Source organism: Halichoerus grypus, chromosome 3 (assembly GCF_964656455.1).
Source record: "Halichoerus grypus chromosome 3, mHalGry1.hap1.1, whole genome shotgun sequence".
NCBI lineage: Eukaryota > Metazoa > Chordata > Mammalia > Carnivora > Phocidae > Halichoerus > Halichoerus grypus.
Window position 1 is genome coordinate 83,693,415 of NC_135714.1, and position 15,151 is coordinate 83,708,565.

A 15,151-nucleotide genomic window follows, 5' to 3' on the forward strand; every position below is an offset into this window, starting at 1 on the left:
GGTGGTTCTCAAACTATAGGTGCATTGGCATCTCCTAGAGGATTTGCTGAAATACAAATTACTGAGCCCCACCCTCAGAGTTTCTGACTGAATAGGTTTGGGATACGGTTTCAAAATTCGCATTTTAATAAGTTCTCAGGAATCACTGATGCTGCTGTTCTAGAGACTACACTTTGCCAACTACTGTATAGAATATGGCATTTTGAGTAAGACACAAGATTGTAGTCCCAGTCCTATTATTAGCTGTGATAGCCATCTTTTTAAAAATTTGTGTCAGGTTTTACCGAAGCAAAGTATAATTTAAATACTGTAATATTTACCCTTTAAAGTGTACAGTTCTATGAATTTTGACAAATACTGGAATAAGAACCCCAATCAAGGTATAGAATAGTTCCATTGCCCCCCCAAAATCCTGTGTGCCCCTTTGGAGTCACCTCTACCTCCCACTCCAGGCCCTGGCAACTCCTGATCTGTTTTCTATCCCTATAGTTTTGCCTTTTCCAGAATGACATAGAAATGGAATCATGTAATATGTAGCCTTTCTGAGTCTGGCTTCATTCACTTAGCATAATGCATTTGCGATTCCTCCAGCTTGTTGTGTATTGGCAGCTTATTGCTTCTCATTACAAAGTAGTATTGCATTGCACTGATGTATATCACAGTTTGTCAGTCCAGTTGTTGAAGAACATTTAGTTTATTTCCTGTTTTTGAAGACAGAACCACTTTTTGTGTGAACATAAGCTTTCGTTTCTTTTGGTCTTAGGTAAATACTGAAGAGTGGAATTGTAGGGATGGATCCTAAGGGCCCATTTGTTTTGATAAGAGACTGCCAAATTGTTTTTCAAAGTGTCCGTACCATCTTGCATTCCCATGTATTAACATTTATGATCCTCAGTTTTTTCAGTTGCGCGTGGTATTAGCAATGCCTGCTCTTGTTTTCTTTTACATTTTCTTCTAGAAATTTTCTAACATACACAAAAGTAGAAAGAAAACCACAATGAGCCCTTACTGTACCCATCACCCAGCTTTGGCAATTAATTATTACATCTTGATTTAAATATACCTCTGCCCAGATAGCTTTCATTTGTTGATACCTGATCGAGTTACATTCTGTTAAGAGAATGCTTGGTAGGATTTCAACCCTCTTAAATTTATTGAGACTTGTTTGACAGATCAGAATATGGTGTGCTTGGTAAATGTTCCTTGTGCACTTAAAAAGAATGATTAGTCTAACCAAGTTGAATGCATGTTCTATAAATGTCAGTTTAGTCAAGTTGTTTGATAGTGTTGTTCAAGGCTTCTGTATCCTTACTGACTTTTTCCCTACTTGTTCTATCAGTTATTGAGAGAGAGGTGTTGAAATCTCTGACGATATTTATAGATATATCTATTTCTTCTTCCAGTTTATAAGATTTTGTTTCTTGTATTGTGAAGCTCTTTTATTAGATACATAAACATTTAGGATTCTTATGTCTGCGTAATGAATTGATCCTTTTATGGTTATGAGATGACCCTCTTTTATTCCTGGTAATACTTTTTTGCTCAAAAATCTACCTTGACTAGGGGCACCTGGGTGGCTCAGTCGTTAAGCATCTGCCTTCGGCTCAGGTCATGGTCCCAGGGTCCTGGGTCTGAGCCCTGCATCGGGCTCCCTGCTCAGCAAGAAGCCTGCTTCTCCCTCTCCCACTCCCCCTGCTTGTATTCCCTCTCTTGCTCTCTCTCTCTGTCAAATGAATAAAATCTTTAAAAAAGAAAAAATCTACCTTGACTGATACTAATATATAGCTATTTCACCTTTTTTTTTTTTTTAAGATTTTATTTATTTATGCGGGAGAGAGAAGGCACAAGTGGGGGGTGCGGGCCAGGGAAGGGGCGGGCAGAGGGAGAAGCAGACTGCCCGTTGAGCAGGGAGCTCATCTCTGGGATCATGACCTGAGCCAAAGGCAGACGCTTAACCAACTGAGCCACCCAGGCACCCCTCAGCTTTCTGCTGATTAATGTTAGCATTAATTTTTTTGCCCATCCTCTTAGTTTTAACCTATTTGTGTCTTTATATTCAGAATAAAGATACACTGCATATAGTTGGGTCTTATTTTTTTTGTTCGATTTGACACTCCCTGCCTCTTAATTGAGGTCTTTAAATAATCTCTATTTAATCTGATCACTGATAGGGTTTGGTTTCACTCCACCATCTTTCCTCTGTCTTCTTTTAGATTAATTATTTGCTATTATTTTATCTCCTTTTTGGTTTATACCTCTTTACAGTTTTTAGAAGTTGTTTTACAGCTTCCTATACTATCTTTAACTTATCATAGTCTACCTTTAAGTAACATTGTACCTTTTCATACATAGTATATGAACAGTACTTCCATTTCTCCTCTCTCAGCCTATGTACTATTGTGTACTCTATTTTACATCTACAGATGTGATAAGTTCCACAATATACTATTTTTTTAAATTTTTGCTTTAAATGCTCAATTATCTTTTTTTTAATTGGTTTCGTAGGTAGAATTTAGGGATTCATTGGTTGCATATAACACCCAGTGCTCATTACATCAAGTACCCTCCTTAATGCCCGTCACCCAACAACCCCATCCTCCACCCACCTCACCTCCAACAACCCTCAGTTTGTTCTCTATAGTTCAGCATCTCTTATGGTTTGCTTCCCTCTCAATTTTCATCTTATTTTATTTTTCCTTCCCTTTCCCCTGTGTTCATCTGTTTTGTTTCTTAAGTTCCACATATGAAAGAAATCATATGGTATTTGTCTCTTTGACTTATTTCGCTTCGCATAATACCCTCTAGTTCCATCCACATTGTTGCAAATGGTAAGATTTCATTTTTTTGATGGCTAAGTAATATTCCATTGTATATATATACCGTGTCTTCTTTATCCATTCATCTGTCGATGGACATCTGGGCTCTTTCCATAGTTTGGCTATTGTGGACATTGCTGCTATACATCAGGGTGCATGTGTCCCTCCGAATCACTATTTTTTTATCCTTTGGATAAGTACCTAGTAGTGCAGTTGCTGGGTTGTAGAGTAATTCTATTTTTAACTTTTTGAGGAAACTCCATACTGTTTTCCAGAATGGCTGTATGCTCAATTATCTTTTAAAAGAAATTTTAAATAAGGAAAAAAGTATTTATATTTAACCACCTACTTTTATCATTCGCAGTGCTCTTCATTCTGTTTCATAGGTCAAGATTTCTGTCTGGTAGCATTTTCTTCTGCCTGAAGCCCTTCCTTTCCTTTTTCTTCTACTGCTGGTCTGCTGCTGATAAATTCTTCAGTTGTCATACATCTTTAAACTCTTTATTTTGTCTCTGTTTCAGAAAGATGTTTTTGAAGAGTATAGAATTCCAGGTTGACAATGTTCTTTCACATTCTTCAAATATGCTGCCCCAGGGTCTTTTGGCTTGCCTTGTTTCCAGCAAGAGGTCTGCCGTCATTTTGATATTTTGTTCCTCTTCACATAGTGCGTCATTTTTTTCTCTATCAGCTTTTCAGATTTTCTCTTCATTAATTTTCATTTCTCTTCGCTAGTTTGAAGCAATTTTATTATGGGCTTTAGCATAGTTTCCTTCATGTTTTTTTGTGCTTTGGGGTTCATTAAGACTTTTAGATCTTTGGGTTTAGAGTTTTTAATTAAATTTTAAAACGTGTCCGCCATTATTTTTTCAAAATATTTTTTCCATCCACTCCTCTTTTTCCTCTTCTTCTGAAACACCAATTATCTGTATATTTGGCTGTTCGAAATTGTCCCATAGCTCACTGGTGATCTGTTATTTTTAAAACTTGTTCTTTTTCTTGTGTTTCATTCTGAATTGTTCTGTTACTGTGTCCTCAAGTACACTAATCCTTTAGTCTATAGTGTCTAACACGTTATTTCCATCTAGTGTATTTTTGTTTTCAGCCATTGCAGTTTTCATCTCTGAAGGTTTGTTTGACCTCTCTTTTATATCTTGCAAGTACTCCTTAACATATTAAAGCTCTCTACCTTCTTAACCATATGGAATATATCTATAATAGCTATTTCAATGTACATATCTACAAATTTTGTGTTCTGTCTCATTTCTGGATCTGTTTCTATTGATTCATTGTTATCCTCATTATAAGCTGTATTTTCCTGTGTCTTTGCATGCCTGGTAACTTTTGATTGATTGGTATACATTTTGAATTTTAGGTTGTTGCATGCTGGCTTTTTTTTTTTTTTTTGTATGCTTTTAAATATTTTTGAACATTGGAATGAAATTAAATTTGCGAACAGTTTGATCCTTTCTGGACTGACTTTTAAGCTTTGTTAGGAAAACCAGATCAACCTTTAGTCTAGGGTTAATTTGACACCATTACTAAGCCAATAACTTTCTGAATATTCATCCTGATGATTCATGTATTACAAGATTTACTGAACTATTCCAGCCCCACTGTGCTCCAAGAAATGTTTTGCCTGCTCCTTTCTGCTGGTTTTTTTCCCCCAGTCTCTGGTTGTTTCCTCACACACATGCTCTGACCGGTACTTAACTGAAGACTCAAGGCAGGGCCACTGTACATCTCTGAATATCTCTCTGTATGTGGTTCTTTCTTCTCTGGTTCTCTGCCTGTGAATTCTAGCCTCTTTAGCCTCCTCAAATTTTTTTTTTTTTAAAGATTTTATTTATTTGAGAGAGAGAGAATGAGAGAGAGCACGAGAGGGAAGAGGGTCAGAGGGCAAAGCAGACTCCCTGCCGAGCAGGGAGCCCGATGTGGGACTCGATCCCGGGACTCCAGGATCATGACCTGAACCGAAGGCAGTCGCTTAACCAACTGAGCCACCCAGGCACCCCTAGCCTCCTCAAATTTTTATCTGTCTTCAAAACTCAGGGAGATTACCAGGTCCTGTTTAGGTCTCCCTTCCTATGCTGCAGCCTGGAAACTCTAGGCATTAACCCAGCATTATTGTAGGATTCACCTTAGTTGTTTTTCTTAATGATCACTATCCTGTGCTCCCTGTTGTCCAGTGTTGGAAAACCATTTTTTCATGTGTTTTATGTTACTTAAGGCTGGAGGTTCAATACGGTCCCTGTTATTCCCATCATTATCTGAAACAGAAGATTGGCTTCTGTATTGTTTCATTTATTACCAGAGTAAATAAATTATTCACATAAGGATGATGCCCTTTTCATAGGGATTAGTTAAATAATATACGTGAAAATCACTTTCTATATGGTAAAGTGTAAAATGTTACATAGGTGTTTGTCACTGTCACTACCTGTACATAGGTAGTTGCGGATGATCTACATAGGAGTACAGCCTAAAAGGCCAAAAGATGAAGGTGTTGTTTCTGAAAAACTGCCTGTGCTTCCATGCATATCACTATGTCATGTTGTGTATTTTTCCGTGCTGTATGAATTCATGTATTCATTTATTCAACAGACATTTATTAGACACCCATATGTCAAGCACTGTTCTAAGCACTGGAGATCTTTGCCATCAGGAGCTTGTATTCTGTTGGTCTATTTTCTTCTCTGTGTGTCTCAGCTATTCTACTTTTTTTTTTTTTAGTATAATTGACACACAATGTTACATTAGTTTCAGGTGCACAACATAGTGATTTGACAGATTTATACGTCATGCTACTTCCTGTCCTACTTTTTTCTGTCACTACCTGGACATGTTTCTCATTGTGTCTCTGGGCCTCTGTATGAGCACTCATCTCATTCTGCCTTCACCTCCTGTATTTTCTTCTTCTGGTTCATCTGGTCTTCCCACACTATCTTATTCTTTGTATCATCTAGTCCAGTTTTCATAATATTTGTCTTCCATTACTAATCTTTTTTCTTTCTTTCTGGGTAAAAGCCAGAGCAAAAGAAAAGTCTTTGCAAAAGCTTACAAGGCTTTGAAAGATCTGTGTGCCCACTTATCTCTGAACTTTTCACTTACAACTCACCTCTTGTTGATTTTCCTCCAGTAACTTTGGCCTTCTTGCCATTGTTGTCTTTTGAAAACACGAGTTATGGTCATACCTCAGGGTCTTGGCACTTGCTATTCCTTCTGCTTTGAATACTGTTCTTCCATATATCCACATCTTTTCCCTCACTTTCTTTGAGTCTTTGCTCAGTGTCATCTTTTCATTGAGGCTTTTTCTGGCCTCTCCCTATTTTAAAACATCATGTCTTCTACTACTACCTTTCCTTTTCTCCATTCCTACCTTATTTTTCTTGGTAACACTTATTACCTTCTAAATTATACTGTAACATCTCTTCTTTGTTTCTTCTCTTTGGTTACACTAGCATATAAATTCTATGAAGGGAGGGATTCCTGGGTGCTGACGAAAGCACCTGGGACACTGCCTGGCACTAATAAGGAGCTGAACAAATATTTGTTGAATGAATGGGTCTCCTTGGTAAAGTACTTTTTTGTTTGTTGTATTATGTTTATTGAGTATACTTTTTTGTTTCATGTACTTTATTTTTTTAATTTAATTAACATATAATGTATTATTTGTTTCAGGGGTACAGGTCTGTGATTCATCAGTCTTACACAATTCACAGCGCTCACCATAGCACATACCCTCCCCAATGTCCATCACCCAGTCACCCCATCCCTCCCAACCCCCTCCACTCCAGCAGCCCTCAGTTTGTTTCCTGAGATTAAGAGTCTCTTATGGTTTAAAAATATGGAAGCTTCACGAATTTGCGTGTTATCCTTGCACAGGGGCCATGCTAATCTTCTTTGTATCGTTCCAATTTTAGTATATGTGCTGCCGAAATGAGCACTGTTCCATGTACTTTAAAAAATGAATGGCTGGAGTAATTTATGCCTTTTCTTTAAAATCCCTTAACTTGTTTTCTTTAGGTTATTAGCATATTTTGCCCAAAATGTATGTAGACTTCACGAGATAAAAGGTTCTCCATCCTGAAAACATGTAGCGTTAGACGGCATTCTAGTGGTAATAAGTAATTCCAGCCTTAGAGATAACCCACAAGGAGATGGGACTCCACTGTAGACTTTAAAGCCCCTCCAGAAACCCAAGGATGATCCAAAAGAAAAAAAAATCCTTCCAAATATAATATTCCTCTTATTCTTTAAAAGAATTAGGTAAGTTAGTATTTTATTATATTATTTATTATTTTAAAAAATTGTAAACAATTCTCCTAGAAAATACTTCACAATGAGTCTAGGTAAAACTTCCTTGCTAAGACATATGTATGTGTGTGTGTGTACACCCCACTCCCTGAATCATCATTTGAAAGTTGAATAAACCCTGACAACCAAAAGATTTTGCTAAGTTTGCCACAGGCTCATTTGGTGGCAAAACCCGATCTGACCTGATGTGTAGTGGTTTATAGTCTTTATTATTCCATTTGGTGAGTCTGCTTTATATGTTTCACTGCAGACATAGTAATGTGTTTGATTATAGTGTGGACTCCAGCGATTGAGGGCTTGTGTATTTTCTTAAAAGCCACTTTGCTAAAGTAAAACCAGACTCTCGTCATTGACGGCCTAACTTTTGGGGGTGGTTGTTGCTGCTATTGTTTTTTTCTCCAGCTTTGCAAACTTGGGTATACTTCATGTGACAAAGAAAAAAGTATTTGAAACACTGGAAGCACGAATGACAGAGGCATGTACAAAGGGCTACAATCCCGGACTTTTGGTGCATCCTGATCTTGCCTATTTGCAAGCAGAAGGCGGAGGAGACCGGCAGCTCACAGGTGAGCGTCATGCTCCCAGCCTTGATCCTTTGAGATCAGGCTCTCCTTTGCTTGTGTGTAGACTAGGTGCTCATCTGTCTGCCCCAGGTTTCTCCTTTTCCCAGACTGTACCCCAAGCTGCCAACACACATTCCCTGCTCAGAAACCTTTGATGGCATCCTGCTGTTTTCTAGATAAAATCTGTACCTCCGTGGCCTGGTATACAAAGCCGTCAATCTGGCCCCAGCCACCTTTCCAGCTTTATCTCCAGTCCCACCACATACGCCCCTCTCCCCATCACTGCCCCCTGAACAGATTCATACAGATATGCAGATTCATACCTTCGTATGTGTCTTCCTCGACCTAAAACACCGCACCCTGCCCTTTACAGCCTGTCATAACCAATGCATAAGCCAACACTTAGTTCCTCTGTTTTAGTTCCCTCTCTTTTACCTCCCCTGGCTCACCTTATTAGAAGGAATCTCTTCAGGCTCTTCAGACACATCATAAACTATTCTTTCTCGTAAAAATGCTATGATTTTTTGTTTCCCTGATTTTACTTATATTTTTTTTCTTTCAACCCCAGTCCCTGTCCTACCACATGTGCCATTGCCACTTTCACACGTTGTCCATTAGTCTGGTCATCCTGTCATGATCTAATACTCAGGCGACCCAGCGTCCATCAAGAGACAAGGAAGGAGTCAAGTGCAGTCGAGTCATTCAGTTTCTCCAGAAGCACTCTGAATACCTCCCATGTGCCAGGCATTGTGCTAGGCACTGTGAAGTGAACACGGTCCCTGAGCTCCGGGAGCCTTTGGAAGACTTAATTTTCACATTTCACAGTACAACAGATGCATAATCACCTTACTGCATTCCATGGCCTCACATCTTTTGTGCCTTTAACTGTAACTGTAGGGAGAAACAGGAGAGGTCAGGGGAAGAAAAGAAAGGAGAGAGGCAGTTTGATACCCGGAGGACAGTTTTCACTATCATCCAGAGAAAATGCAGGTCTTCTTCTGATGCCTTTAATTTGGATGACATAAATGAGACAGTTTTTAAAATTGTATTAGCAATACAAACAATTTCAAAAGAAAAACAATAGATTTCTGTTTTCAATTCATGTTCTTTCTTTGGGCTTTATAAAAACATCTTATCTAAAGTGTTCTGGCTTCACTCTTTCCCTGGGCATGAATGCGCTGTGCTCTATGGTCCTAGATCGGGAAAAGGAGATCATCCGCCAGGCAGCTCTTCAGCAGACAAAGGAGATGGACCTCAGCGTGGTGCGGCTCATGTTTACAGCTTTTCTTCCAGATAGCACCGGCAGCTTCACGAGGCGCCTGGAACCCGTGGTGTCAGACGCCATCTATGACAGCAGTGAGTCCTTGACTTCTACCACGAGGCAGCTTGGTGTAGTGTCAAGTACAGACTTCTAAGCCAGCCCTGGCAGTTACTGACTAGCTCAGAGTCCCAGGGCCAGTAACTTAATCACTTGGAGCCTCACATTTATCATCTACAAAATGGGAATACTAAAATCCAGCTTGAAACGTTGATGTCTAGATTACAAGTGAATGTTACGAGGTGCGCAACAAATATGGTTCTCCTTCCTCCGATGTGCATGCTAGACTTTTATGTGCCATTTGAGGGTGGCAGATCTCTTATTACTTATGAATCACTAATGCCATGAGGATATATTGTCGGTGCTCCTAGAAAAATATCTCAATATTTTCTGTTGAGGCTCTAAAGAGGTGTTAATAAAAAAACAGCTGTTATTCTTATCCGTCTTCATTCTTGCATGTTCTAGCTTTTATCAAGATAAGGACTTCAAGTTAACTGAATGAGTAGTCTAGACAGTATGTGACTTCAAAATTCTATTTCAGTCTGTAGTTCCTAGAACTTTTTAAAAGAGTTTTACAATGGTCTTGAGCCTTTACTCTGCATATTTCTTGTCTGGTATGCATGCGATTTATTAAACAAATCAAAGGGTGCAAGTGTGGTACTTAGGCTCACTGAAACTTTATAGATTTGGTCTAAGTAGAAAACTCCATGCCCCAAGTATACAACTGACTGATTTCTCTAATTTAAACAAGTTGGAAGGGAAGTGAAAGAGTTGTAAAGTGATGTAGACTTGTATACTAAAGATCACCTTAAAATGCAGCTGTGGGAGGGGAAAAAAAAAAAAAAGGAAGCTTTATACTATTACCACAAGAAACTTTTGCCCCTAACCACACAGAATTCTAATTTAGTCTGGGGAAAAGAACTATAACCTCTCCATTTTTCTTTTCTGTAAAATAAGAATTTATAAACAGTTTAAGAAAATGGTGCTTTTTCTAAATTTTTAAGACTCTTGTAAACAGTATATCAATATCATGGAAATAATTGAAGGTCTTGACCTACATGGAATTCCACAAATCCATTGGCTTGGTACTTCCTGAAACATCAGAAAAGCTCTTTCTCTTTCTGTATGAATCTTTCTTACTGTGCTAGTGGGAGAAACAAATATTGTTCCTTTCTGCCTCGTGTAATGGTAGTAATGAATGATCCATGCTCAAGAGTGAGGACTTCTGAGGACTTCCGAAAGCTTTTTTATTTGTATCCTTGTTAAAGCAATATAAGTGAAAGCATCTATTTATTTTTTTTAATTAAAGTATAATTAACATACAGTATTATATTACTTTCACACATACAACATATCAATTCGATAGTTTTATACCTTGCTTAGTGCTCACCACAATAAACTATTTTAACTTTCTTTGGTTAAGGTGTGCTAGGGGCAGGGTTCCCCATAAGAGATTGGCTTATGAAGCTGAGGATAAAGCATGATGTTTGTTGTTTTTCTCCTGTGGACAGAAGCCCCCAATGCGTCCAACTTGAAAATTGTAAGAATGGACAGGACAGCTGGATGCGTAACTGGAGGGGAAGAGATTTATCTTCTCTGTGACAAGGTTCAGAAAGGTAAATACGTGCTCTGATCTCAAAATGTGAAATGTAATTCTGAGTGTGTCTGTGAGTCACTTTTTAGCAGTAAATCCAGTAATATGCCTCTTCTGCCATAGAACTCCTTTAGAAAATTTACACATTCACCTCTTCCAAATATGTCTGTGTTTTTTTTTAAACCCAGCTAATTCATTTTAAAACTTTCAATAGAAGTTAAGAGAAATTTAAAAAAATAGTGATCATTGTAATCAGTGACATTTCAGTGTTTCTGTACTTTAAACTTTGGTATCTGAACTTAGTTAAACTAAAATAAATGAGTAATAGCCCATGCTTCACACACCCGAGCACGCACACACACACGCACGCACACACGTATGCCCACGCACACAGAGTAAATAATATTTTATATAGTGTAAAATTGTTAATTTAGTTTCTCTTATAAGGCTTCATTGCAATACTGAGAGAGCTTCTCCAAAACTTTCATGTGACACTGATGTCAATTATGAAAAAGAGAATAAGGACTATAGGGAAATTCTCAGAGCATATTTCTCATAATTTTCACTTTTAGGAAAGTTTCTTGGCATTTACCTTTCATTAGTAATGGTACGAGATTTATAAATTAGCAAAAGCTGAAGGAGATTGTGCTATTTTCTCAAACAACTCATTTTTAAAATACAGTGATAGAGAGTATAGTATAATAAAGATCTATTCACTACAAAGCAATGAGCATTTTCAAAGTAAAGAGTGCATAACTAAATATAGCTCTTAAACGAAAGAATGATGGCTTTAAAAAAAGAAAACTCTCATTTGAGGCAAATGGCCTGAGATTTAAAAGTCAGAAAAAAATACAATCCAATTTTAAGGTAAAAGTATATCTATCTTTATCCAAAAAAAGTTTACACTTTCTCTGCATATCCTGGTATCAGCCTTCTTTTAGTCCATTCTACTCAGGTAATATGTGTGCATTCAATGAGTAAACACAATCTGAGTACCTTTATTTATAAATGCAATTCTTAATCATTATCATTACATTGGAATGGCTTATTAAGAGAAGTCTTGTACCTGGCTTAAAGAGTCTGAAAAACTAAGTCCAGTTTAGTCCTACCCAAAAGCAAAGGAATTGACCAGGAGATAATGAGATGATTTATCCAACCCTAGTATTTCTAAAATTCTATTTAAATAGAAATATGAACTTAGTTTTCATAAGTCAGTAGTAGAGTCCTTCCTATAAAATGGGAAGTGAAGCCAGGGAGATGCCAGTCTGAGTTAAATCGTCGTATTTCTGCAGAGGTAGAATCCATGACACGTGTGAAATCTAGGCATTCTTATTTCATCCAAAGGGACTTGACTACTATAATATTTTTAACAGCTTCTCAGAATGGACTAATAAGGTATTACAGGGAAGCAGCATAGTAGAATGTTTATGAGCCTGGAGTCTGTGTTCAAATTCTGGCTTCTCCATTTAATAGCTATTCAGCCTTGGATAAGTCACTTAACCTCTCTGGACTCCAGTTTCTCTTCTGCAAAATGAGGATATTAATAGTATACCTGCATCACAGTTATTGTGAGGATGAAATCAGTTCATGTATACCTATAAATCACTTAAAGTCGTGCCTGCCATGTAGTATACTTTATATAAGTTAAATATTATTATGTAGATCTGTATGAGTTTGAACCACCTTTTGGGATTCTGATATTCCTCAATATCCTTCATGCTTCTCAGGAATGAATTGGGTTAGTGATGGAGAAGTGGGAAGGTCAAAGACTGATTAAGAGAAAAATCAGATTGAATAGGTAAATCTAGTATTCTCTCAATGTAAATGAAACTCAGGGTCCATTACTGTGTTAACTAATAAAAAAAAAATTCAGTAATTTGTGAAAATTTTAAATGATTCAAAAGTCTATTTCATATTAATTACTTTTTAAAAAGTTTAAGTACATAGTAGGTAGAATCTCGAACCAGCTGCATTTTTTCAGCATGCTTATCAATATTATTACTCTATGTGAAATTATACACCTGAATGTGACTGTTTGCAGATGACATCCAGATTCGATTTTATGAAGAGGAGGAAAATGGTGGGATCTGGGAAGGATTTGGAGATTTTTCCCCCACAGATGTTCATAGACAAGTAAGTGGATGATGATGGTGGTGATGATGATTTTACATTTTCTGTCCTGTTGAAATTCAGTACTTAATCTCCAGTATGAAAAAGGAAAAATCATAAATACTTATTTAACTTTCATAAAAGAGTACTATTTTTTTAAGACTCTTGCAGGTCTCTCAGAAAAGTTATCAACCATAGAATTATGAGCAAGGCCTTAGACCACTGGCTCTGAGACCTTGTCGAGACATTTCATTTGGGTGTCTGGTCACGTACCCATTAAAGCAATGGCCCTTGGGTCCTTTAGTGGAAATATTTTAAGTATTGGTATTAGTCTCTTCAGACTACCATAACAAAATACCATCGACTGGGTGTATTAAGCAACAGAAATTTATTTCATCACAGTTCTGGAGGCTAGAAGTCCCAGATCAAGGCCTGACAGGGTTGGTTCCTGGTGAGAGCTCTCTCCTCCTGGCCTGCAGACATGTTTTGGCTGTGTCCTCACATGGCAGAGAGAAGAGAGGAAGCTCTCTGGTGTCTCTTCCCTTCCTATAAGAACACTAATTCTATCCAGTCACAACCCTACCCTCATGACCTCATTTAACCTTAATTACTTTCATTACTTCCATAAAAGCCCTTTCTCCAAATATAGCCACACTAGGGGTTAGGACTTCAACATGTGAATTTTGAGGGGATGCAGTCGTCCGCTACAGTGTTCTACCAGAGTAATTATGGCGAGACCTGTTAAAGAGATATTCTAATGAAAAGTGTTGAAAGGAAGAGTCTTCTACTTGAGGCTGATATCATCATGATAAATCAGGAGTTCCCAGTGACAACTGAGGATATGACTAAGAGATGAAAATGCTGTTTCGCATTTTAATCACTCTGAGTGATTGAGAAATACTATTTTCACCCCCCAAAATTGGAAACAATCCAAATGTCCATCAATAAGTGGCCAGTTAAATGAATTATGGTGTATTTGTGTGAGGGAATATTATGCAGTTATTAAAGAGAATGAGTAATCGATGAACTAATATGGAAAAATCTCAAGAGTACAACTTTAAAAACTTTTTAAAGATATAAAACAAGTGCATATAAAAAAGATTGTTCGTGTTTGCATACGCATAAGGAGTCTCTGGAAGAATACAAAAAGAATGAATAACATCACCGTGTTTGCCTCTGGGGGCCGCCTCAGAGTAGGAACTGCCTGGATCGGAGTGCCAGGAGAGGCGTCTGCAGGTGTCTGCAGACACAGCCTATGCCACTGTGTACCTTTCTATATTTTACAAAGTCTTGATCCCTGGGAATACATTACATAGTCAAAAAATCAAACAAGAAACTGTAAAAATGCCAAACTGTTGTGACACTACCAGAAATTAATGAGGAGGCTAGCTTAGAGGTGTTACAGAATGTCCTCGATGTCAGAGCGTTGGCCATCCTCACTTGAAAATACATGTTTCCCTTGTAGGATTTAGCTTCCTCTCCTCGTCGGCTGACCTGCAGGCTGATTGTAGTACCACGTTCTTCACTCTCTCTTTCCACAACCAGGGTTTCTGATGTTGCTGTAAATAATTTTGGAGCATTTAAGGCTGATTTAGAAGAGAAAGAGGAGTATGCAATGTATTTTACTCACATGGTTATTTACAACTGGAAGACATTTGAAATATTAGACAAATGAAAATAAAGATGTGCAAAACATTAGCATAGTCTTATATTTCAATTGCACAGTGGCAATTTAATCACAACGTATGGGCATAGAATTCTGAGTTTGTAACTTTCTCTAGGATGCTGTATTTTTTAGTATACTCTGTCTAAACATTGGGCATAAAGAATATGTTTAATGAGTAGCATTGCTGGGAAAAAAATATAGGCCTACCCCAACATTTGGATCTTTGTATCCTGCAGTTCGCCATTGTCTTCAAAACTCCAAAGTATAAAGATGTCAACATCACAAAACCAGCTTCCGTGTTTGTCCAACTTCGAAGGAAATCTGATTTGGAAACTAGCGAACCCAAACCTTTTCTCTACTACCCTGAAATCAAAGGTAACTCGGTTGCTTACAATCTTGTGCTGTTTCCCATAAAAGAACAAAGCTGATTAGAAAAGATCAATTGGCCACTTCTTTGAATGGTTTCCTAGGAATTAGCCCCCGGTCCCATGGTATTTATTTTTAGAGAAGAGAGAAGTAATATATTATTTTGGGGATCATGGAATTAAGTCCAACCTTTCAAAATGGTGTTAACTTTTACCAAGCTTATATGAGATTTAGACATTTGAGAATTGGTCTTTGAATCTGAGAATCTGCCATTTGTTGAGGATCTTTGGGTTCTGCCAGTTAATATGGCTGTTCAGGGAATCAGCCACTCCATCAACTGGCCTCAGGCAATAGAATGGGAGACTCAGCCACCATGCAGTGCGGAACCATAAAAATGAATAAAGT

At 37.7% G+C, this 15,151-nt stretch overlaps 1 protein-coding gene and 1 non-coding gene across 4 annotated transcripts in view; one reads left to right on the forward strand and one right to left on the reverse strand.

Moving 5' to 3' along the window:
• Window positions 1–15,151, forward strand: part of NFKB1 (nuclear factor kappa B subunit 1) — a 113,504-nt gene that overhangs the window by 68,245 nt on the left and 30,108 nt on the right. For all 3 annotated transcript variants that reach the window (XM_078069011.1, XM_036095802.2, XM_078069012.1), the window contains 5 exons: window positions 7,533–7,696; window positions 8,891–9,049; window positions 10,523–10,627; window positions 12,647–12,738; window positions 14,617–14,755. In XM_078069011.1, coding sequence (XP_077925137.1) covers window positions 7,533–7,696; window positions 8,891–9,049; window positions 10,523–10,627; window positions 12,647–12,738; window positions 14,617–14,755 — 659 coding nt within the window. The remainder of the gene's footprint in view (window positions 1–7,532; window positions 7,697–8,890; window positions 9,050–10,522; window positions 10,628–12,646; window positions 12,739–14,616; window positions 14,756–15,151) is intronic.
• On the reverse strand, window positions 6,654–6,760 carry LOC118538021 (U6 spliceosomal RNA). The gene has a single exon (XR_004918402.1). It is a non-coding gene; the product is annotated as a U6 spliceosomal RNA (small nuclear RNA).